The sequence below is a fragment of the Chinchilla lanigera genome, unplaced genomic scaffold (assembly GCF_000276665.1).
Source record: "Chinchilla lanigera isolate Chin_1 unplaced genomic scaffold, ChiLan1.0 scaffold00093, whole genome shotgun sequence".
In the NCBI taxonomy this organism is placed as follows: domain Eukaryota; kingdom Metazoa; phylum Chordata; class Mammalia; order Rodentia; family Chinchillidae; genus Chinchilla; species Chinchilla lanigera.
Window position 1 is genome coordinate 8309100 of NW_004955494.1, and position 9039 is coordinate 8318138.

At 39.2% G+C, this 9039-nt stretch overlaps 1 protein-coding gene across 1 annotated transcript; it reads left to right on the forward strand.

Annotated features, from left to right (window-relative positions):
- Positions 1 to 4256: 4256 nt before the first annotated feature.
- Positions 4257 to 8693, forward strand: LOC102014144 (putative vomeronasal receptor-like protein 4). The gene is made up of 2 exons (XM_005405546.1): positions 4257 to 4358; positions 7635 to 8693. Exons 1-2 carry the CDS (start codon positions 4257 to 4259, stop codon positions 8691 to 8693), a joined length of 1161 nt encoding a protein of 386 aa, XP_005405603.1.
- The last annotated feature ends 346 nt before the right edge of the window (positions 8694 to 9039 follow it).

Sequence of the window (9039 nt, forward strand, 5' to 3'; positions counted from 1 at the left end):
AAAATTTAAAGCTACCTGCACTTATGTGTCTTTTTTTCTGTGACCTAAAACAGATCAGGTAAGATCTAGAAAGGTTTTCAGATGTTTCTAACCAATGTATTAAGGTTTTTAGAGAACTTACTCAGACCTATAAACTAGGTTAGAGAGATATTATGTTATGATACATATTTTCAGAGTGGGTTTAAATAGACCCTAGCCAGTGCTGCTGTAGAGGTGACTAGACAGAGAAACCAATATGTTTTAAAGATTTCTTTCCCTTAGTGCCAAGATATCTTCTGGACTATTAGCTGCCTCTGTCCCCAGAGGCAACAGATCTCTTTCTCAAGCTGGGATTTTAGAATCTTTGATTCAGAGTCATTTATTAGAAAATAACCTATAAACAACATAATTAAAACACCTTCATTTTCTCACACTCCTTCAAAAAGTTAAAAAGCAGCCATACAGGTCTTTTGATTACTGGTTTCATTTTCTATTTGGCAGTACAGTTGAAATCAACTTTTGTCTCTACAGGTATGTTTTGCTAAGGATTAGAGATTCAGGTCAGGGAAAGCTCCTGATCTTAATTATCCTCCTGCACCTGAGATGGTTAGGATTTAGTTTCTGTGCCATACTTGGAGTCACTCTTCTGTCCATTCTCCACTGCCCTGTCCCTGAGATATAATGCAGTTTACAATTGTGTTTGGTCCAAGACAATTCTCTCCTCCATGACTGCTGAATTTCAGGGTCAAGTTTCCAGAATGGTGAGTTTGCCCTCTCTGACCCTTCCAGAGTGAAACTAATTTTCACTTATCTCTGGACTATATTCTAAGAAAACTGTCTAGATTTAATCCTAAAGCTCTCAAAAATTGATGTACAACTTTTAGTCCAAGTTTATCTGTCTTTTGGTCTTTTATTTATCTATTTTTTTTTTTTTTTTGGTACCAGAAATCAAACTCAGGACTTTGTGCTTGCCAGGCAGGTGCTTGTGCCACTGAGCTGTATCCCTGGGCCTGTCTTTTGGTCCTTAAGCAGATCTGAAGATTAACCCCTCTCCCCTCAAGAACAACGCTGTCTTGCTTTTATAACACAGGGAAAACTGACTGATTTTTATAATACAGATACATTCAATTGATAGCACAAAATATTCCTAGGGAACCTGATGAGTTTAGTAACAGTTTTAAATGAGAACTAATGTACAAAAAACAGGCATAGCTCCAGTCCCCAAAATACTGCCTCTCATCATGATTTCTCTCCAGAACATCTTGTAGGCTGGCCACCATTCTCAGGGATAATCTCTTTCTACACCCAAACCTGGTCTGCTAACCCTCCCACCCAAAAAGTTAAATTTACCTTTAACAGTCTGTTCCATTAGAGAGAAAAGTTACATGTGGCTATCAAAACAGCAGTTTGGGCCATCAGCTGTGATTATCCAACAATTATGGCCATCAAAACAACAATGAATACCCTGTATAGCTGTATATTCCAATCAGATAAGCTGTCACCTAGGACCCATCTTAAACACTCTCTTTGCTTTCACAAGTGTAAAAGATTTTACTCCTTCTGATTCTTATTATAAAAGATCTTTGTTAATTGACCTACAAAAGATCTGACTATTCTACTTACAGTTACAAATTTAAAAACTAAAATCATTATAATTCATCTTGGCCAAATACACTTGAGTGCACTCTAGTTTTATTAATAAATTGTCTTGTGTGTGTCTGTGTCTGTCTGTCCAAATTGTAAGTAGTTACCATATTTACAGCTGTTTTGTTTGAACTCAACAATTTTTTCTTTTGTTTGCCATTTTGGATTTTTAAAACATTTTTCTATAACTTAAGTTGGTGTATACATGTCACTAGAGCTAAGGACATTCTTCCACCTAGCTTGCCACCTGATAAAAATGATGTCAGGATTGGTCTTAGAAATGTAGTACACACTGTCACGTATGTACAAAAATTTGGGCATCTTTCATTGGTCAAAATAATGTGCAAATTGTTATGATCTTTTTCTCATAGGTCACCAAAAATTGTTAAGATAGTTCTATAGATATCCTTTAGGGAGAGAAGCTGTTGGACAAAACTCCCCTCAGTGAATAAAGGAGCACTTCCTGGAAAAATTTTACTCCAGGCTTTGTTCATTAAGGGGACTCCAGTTGTTTCCATAGCTTTATGGGAGACACCCCAGCAAACATTGTTAAATATATCATTGCGATATATTTATATTGGTGATCATCAAAAGGTTGTTTATTATAAGTAAATCAAGATTTTATCATTAAAATGCTCTGGGTACAACACTAAATTAAGAAACAACCTCTCCAGTTAGTTACTACAATTCATTATTGTTAACCTCATGGTGTCTTAAATGTATTCATGCCTTCCAGATGTACAGGTCTTCTAAAATGTAAAACTAGGATTGTTTATAGTGATAAACCTTTTCTTTCAGATTTAGATATTTGCCTTTCTCTTGTGCCCCAGCTACTTGTGTTAAGAGGTATATGTCAAACCAACATAAAACCACCGATCAAAAACAAAAAAGCCTTACATGATGTGTATGTTATGTGTCACTCTGTTCTATCTTACAATGGACATTTAAGTGTGTTTCAAAGATAACATCATGATTGTCATGCTGAAATACCATGTGTGGTTTTTGATCTCAAATTTTCTCTGTAAAACTAACTTTTGTCTGCTAATATTGTGCAGAAATTCAACTACTGAAACAATCATGGTTGGTAAGCAATAACTGTCATTTGGCTATACTTTATATTTCAAAGTGCTTGCTATTCAGGTAATATTATAATAATTAAGCTCATTTCTCCAACTACAATGTTAATGTCACTGATCTTCTTTTCATGGTATTTGACAACTGTGTTTGAGAACCACAGCTAGAAAAGTACCTGGGCTAAGAGAACAGCCAATATGTTGGTCCCAGGACTCCAAGGTCAACCAGGAGCCAGGACATGAGGGAAATTTTCCTGCAACATCATAAAACTCTGATGTGTCATACAGTTTCCTTACCAAGAAAATTGGTGGGCCTCAGAGGAAGGGAAACAGTGAGCAGTGTGCTAAAGCAAGACCACTAGAGGAAAAAAACCTCCCATGCTTTCATAGAAAGCAATTGGCCAAGTGAACACCATGACTCATCCTGATGGTTGACACTGACAGAAGAACTGAGAGGCTCTGTACATGATTCCAAGGTAATACTTGGGAGACTTAACTGCCCTTGATAGATAGTGAGAAGTTAATTTTAATTAATTAACAAAACCTTAAAGGCCAAGCAGAAAAGTATAACAAAAAGATATATAAAACAATGTCATAATAATAAGCTATATTTAGGAAGGGACTCCAATCACTAACTCTTTCAGGCAGTTTCCATGTGCACCAGTAGCTGACCACTATTATGGGAAAACTACAGTAAAACCTTTAAAAGCTCAATAATAATCCTTAAATTCATTAACTAAAATTATCCTTCCAAACCACCAAACTCTCACTCTTACAGCCAAAACTGGAGAGAGACTTATGAGAAAATAACAGACTTATAGATAAACTCTATCAGCAGAATGGTTTAAGAGCCAGCAGGTTATAATTCTATTCCAGTCCCTAAAGAACAGTCTCTAGATTTGGCTCTTCTCCCAACCTGCCTTCCTTTTCTACTGCTCATGCTCTGATTATACATACTCTCATTTCTTAGAAAATTTGTTTATTCTTGCCTAGAGGTTGCCAAACTCCAAGTGCTCACATAGGTGGAACCAATGACAAGTGTGCTAGACTCCTTTTACCAGGACCCACTAGATCAACCTTGTAAAGAGAGTTTATAACTGCTAAACCACAATATGATGTCTATCTGAGGTCCATTAGATTAGCTCTCTGGAGAAGGTCTCTGACTGTAGTTGGCCCTACACCAATCCTTCTCAGCTCAAAGCAGCTAGATGAGAACTATGCCCATTTCCCCTTTCTTTCTCTCTTGCCATGTGTCATAACACCTCACATGAGATTGGAGGCTCACTGTAGGGGGTCCCTGATACATCTCTATTGTATATTTTTATATAGGTTGTTATCACCTATTTACATTCTTACATGCATGCATAGTTGTCCACTACTAAGCCATGGTTGCATATTTATGCCTCTATGTGCATCTGCACTGACAGTGGGTTCATGTCCTTAGAGTTTTCCAGAAGCATCCTTATATGCCCCAAGATTTGACTAAGTTTGAGCAGTTTCTACACCCAAAGTATTTTATAAATGATAAGCAAATATCTCATTGAGGTGCAGAACTCAATCATGCATACAGCCAATGCTCAGATCAAGAGATCCGCCATACCAGTTCTAGAAATCCCCTTTCCACACTGTCTCAGACCTTACACCTCAGTGGTAGTGCCCAGTGTAAGCACTTCATAGCCTTTACATTTCAAGGGAGAAAGTACTTTGAAATATTTCAAAAAGTGACCACCTCAGATTTTCAGCTTCTTCTAAACTGGTTCCTGGATTAAATGGTGTATGATGAATTTAAAAATGCACAGACCCTTATGTTACCTGCACCTAATTACATTGCCTCCTACTCATTACTGAAAATTAGCCTCATGAAGTTTCTGAGCTCAACACATTATAGAACAGCTGGGAAAGCAGCAGAGTTTTTCCCCAGGGATAGAGATGGGACAGAAGGAATTCTTTTTCCTTGGTGAAATCAAAACTCATGACATTGACATATTGACAACTGTGACCCTTGTGACTCAGGGAAAGATAAACAGGGCCTGGCTGATGCTGTTGTAACAGAACTTCCACCCTGCATTAAGCCGCACAGACTATACAGGTGAGTGCACTTGACTCTGTGGATTGAGGTTGCCTTGGGCTGTGGAAGGGGAGCTGCCAGGGCTGGTTTGCATCAGGTGGGGGACAGAAGGATCTGAGTATCTATCATTTGTGGATAAAACAAGGGCAAGGACACAGGGAGAAGACAGCTGTCATTTCCCAAGTGTCATCTAGAAACCTCTGTCTCGCTTCTCCATGAGGGAGCCCCGTTCAGCAGCATTCCTAACACTGTGCCCAAGCCTTCTCCTTTTATACAGGACAGGGAGGCACAGGAGACTGGGGTCCTCTATGGTATTTCACTGGCTGTGTGGGAGCACTGACTCTCTGCAGTCTCCCTTCCATCACTGTATATTTCCCCCCTTTTTTTTTTTTTTTTGGTTTTTCTCCGGTACCAGGAACTGAACTCACGACCTTGCGCTTGCCAGGCAGGCGCTTTTGCCGCTGAGCTAAATCCCCAGGCCCTATATTTCCCCCTTACAATAGAAGAATTTGTACTTTTAATTTTTACTTAGATTATGTCTTCTGTCTGATGTGTTTCTGCCTTTTCAGTATGTCATACTCCTGCATCCTTATGAATATTTCTAATAATTTTTTAATTCAGTCTGCATTATCCCTTTAAACTAACACCCAGCTTCAAGCTCAATGTAATATGCTCTTGCAGAGAATTGCTGATTGTAAAAGGATGTATAGATTGAGCACAAATCAGAGTAGCAATACAACTGTTCTGAACAACTGTTCCTTAGTTGTTACTAGGTACAAAAATAAGCACTTCCTACAGCCTCATCTGCTCCTCTTCACCATAGACCAAGGGAGTACATGGCATTACCCTGAGTTTACAAATAAGGGTATTTGGTCTTAGAGAGATCAGGTAATCTGCAGTTAGAAATTAGGAAGACAGGATAGGAACTTCAGAGTACCTGACTATAAAAATCAAACCACTCTATTCATTGGATGAGATAACGAAGTTAGTAACTCATGTGTCATTGAACAGGAGTGGAGGTGAGTTCTCATGGTGTCTAGCATTTAGTCACAGTGATAATCAAGCTGTTCAAATGGCACCTCCCATAACTGTCCCCTAATTTCTCCTATGGCATTGCAATTTACACTTACATGTATAACTCCAAGCTTCTTATGATTACTTGATAAACTGTTTTCTGTAGGGATAGAGTTAGATCACTGAGACACTAGATGGAAAGTGGCATTCCACAGTGAAGTGGTGAAAGACAAGGGAGAAACAGCAGAAGGCAGCAGAGTGCAAGGTGACAGCAAATACTTATCATGGAAAATGAGTCTAAGTTGGTTTGTCAGGGCTGAACAGGAATGAGCTAGGAAAAGGTGTGTGACAGCAGGTGACAGAGATTCCTAGAGGGACTTCATGCACATTACTATGGCTAAAGTAAGTGCCAGGTTCCATTTGTTTTACAAAAGTGTAATGTGCCTGTTATGGTTGATACATTGTGTCAACTTGGGGAGTCTAGAGGTTTGGCTAAGTAACTTAGCAGGAAGCCAGAGTGCTTACTTTGTATACATCCTGAGCCTGTGGAAGAGGAGGGCATGGAGATTATGTGAGACCTTCACGCCCCTTAGGTGGGGGTAGCCTGTTTACGATGTAAGGCAAAAGAGAAGCTGCTTGCCACCATTCCTCCGGGTTTTGCTCTGGCTGTTTGCTGTTCGGCTGCCATTCCCCCCTTTGCTCTTGTTGCTTTGCTATCTTCTGCCTCGGAGCCAGCCAAGTATGGACTAAAACCTCCACAAACTGTAAGCTAAATAAACCTTTCCTTCCTTCATTTTGGGCATTGGGTATTTTGTCTCAGCAATGAGAGAAAAGTAACCAAGACAGTGCCTTAGCAATTCAGTCCAAACTTCATAGGAAAGCAATGAAGTCAAGGAACTAAACATTGCACAGTTAACCTACAAATGTACTTGGACTAAACTTAAATAAATTAATATATAAGAAGACTTGGATTTGAAAAAATAGATTTCTGTTTTAAAATCCCATTTGAACAGAAAATTGATGGAAATACATAAAGGGACAGAGATGTTTTAAAAATGGGCTGTAAAATTCACAGTGTGAGATAAAGGTAACTATAGTGATTGAGAAATTTAAAGGTTAGAAAATGTTAAGAGATACCATCAGTAAAACATTGGCCGTGGCCGAGGTGGTCAGAAGCAGATTTTGAAAATGAAATTTGCATTCACATGATTTCCTGGTGAGTTAGAGGAAAAAGACAGGATAAATAAGCATGGATAGGTTAAAAAAAAAAGATAGGCTCCAAATACTGTCCCATTAACAAATTTCCACAACCACTTCCAATCTATAAAACCATGAAACAGATTCGCACAACACAGGTACCCACAGCTGAGACCTTCAGGCAGCTTGTCCTTCCCTGTCACTAACTGTCCAAAATTTTCAAAGCAAAGAGAAAGAATTTATCCTAAAAACAAAGCTAGGCTGGTCCACGTGCCAGGGTCGGTTCTCCAGAGATGGCTGTGGACTGTCCCAGCCAACATTCAGAGAAGATACAGGAGGAATGTGCACAGTTCTGAGAGCCAAACAGAGAAGCACAGTGTTTGTGACAAAGTCAAACTGGGTAGACTGTGGGGTTAGGAAATTGATGTGCAGAAATAGAGGAGGAATTAACTGATTTAGGAAATGGATAAAGTGGATACTGTATAAACCAGGAGAGAAATAAAGGCCTCAGAATGTAGATTTTATAGTCATGGCAGCCTGTGAATCTGTGATGTCATGGATAAATAAAGACTATAAAGAATAAAAAGAGAAGAATGTATCACCAGGACTGTCACAAATATTTACACACTCCAGTATTGCTGCTGTTCTTTTTGTTTTAGGGAACCAAGGAGAAGCCACAAACTGAAACATTTCCTCCTCACTTATTTCTGTTTCTCAAGTTTTTCCTGTTTTTCTCCATGAATTCAAAGGATAATTGGAGTAACCTTATCCGGAAAATAACGTTCTTTTCTCTTACTGGAACTGGCACTGCAGGGAATTCCTTTTTGTTTGTGAAACATTTGTACACTTTAGGTGTGGAGACTAAGAAAAAAGGCACAGACTTTATTGTAATTCAACTGGCATTCGCTAATGCGATGACACTCTTGGCTTCTGGAATTGCACATATAAGATCACCTTTTCATTTTCATTACTTCCTAGGTGATGTTGGTTGTAAAGTTGTGATTTTTCTGGGAAGAGTGTCCCGGGGCCTTTCCCTCTGCACAACCTGTCTTCTCAGTGTGGTCCAGGCCATCACCATCAGTCCCCTGAACACCTCATGGACAAAGCTCAAACCCCAGAAAAAATGGCAAGTTCTTTCTTGTCTCCTCTTATTTTGGTTCTTGAATTTCCTGATAAGCTCCAACTTGCTCTACTACATCAGAGCAGTAAATAGCATCAACAGATCTGTTATTAGAATACATGTTGGGTATTGCTACATGATGCCATCTAGGCAGATAGTCAGGTGGCTTTTCCTGTCTCTCATGACTCTTCGAGACATCATCTTCCAGAGTTTCATGGGCTGTAGCAGTGGATACATGGCTGTATATCTGTATGAGCATCACAAGCGTGTCCTCTACTTACACAGCTCCAGGTCTGCAAATGAGAGCTACTCTAGGTCTGCAAACCAGAGCCCAGAAATCAGAGCTACTCTAAGTATTCTCATTCTCATGACCTATTTCCTTTTTTTTTATTGGGCAGATTTTGTTTTTTCCTTCTACACAGGCTCAACCGTGACACATGAGTTCACAATACTAAATATTAAAATATTTCTAGGACTTGGTTATGCAATTCTCAGCCCCATTGTGCTGATCAGCAGAGATGCCCACATGGTTAAATGTTGGCACAGACACAGAGAATCTGCAGAAGCTGCCTTTTACACTAACTCCTTAGGAAACTGAAGGTTTGTTATTTAGTTATATTTTTTACTCAAAAATTTTTTTCATCCAGCATCAACTAGAAGTGTCTTTCCAGTGTAGAATGCTGATATGAGGTCTTGGGAAGCAAACACCAATGAAAAGTCAACTCCTGTGAGACTGAGCAATCACCAAAGCATTAAGCAGGTGTGATTCTGAGTGTTAGACAGAGGGAGAGGGACAGGGGAAGATTCCCAAGCTCCTGTGCAGAAGAAGCTGTGCCAAACGTGTCCTAGAGATCAATTTAGTTTTCTGTGGAGGTCTGGGCCTTATGGAAATTTATCTGTCTTTGTTCTCCTGGCTCATTTATGAATTGGATAGAAGCAGTTTG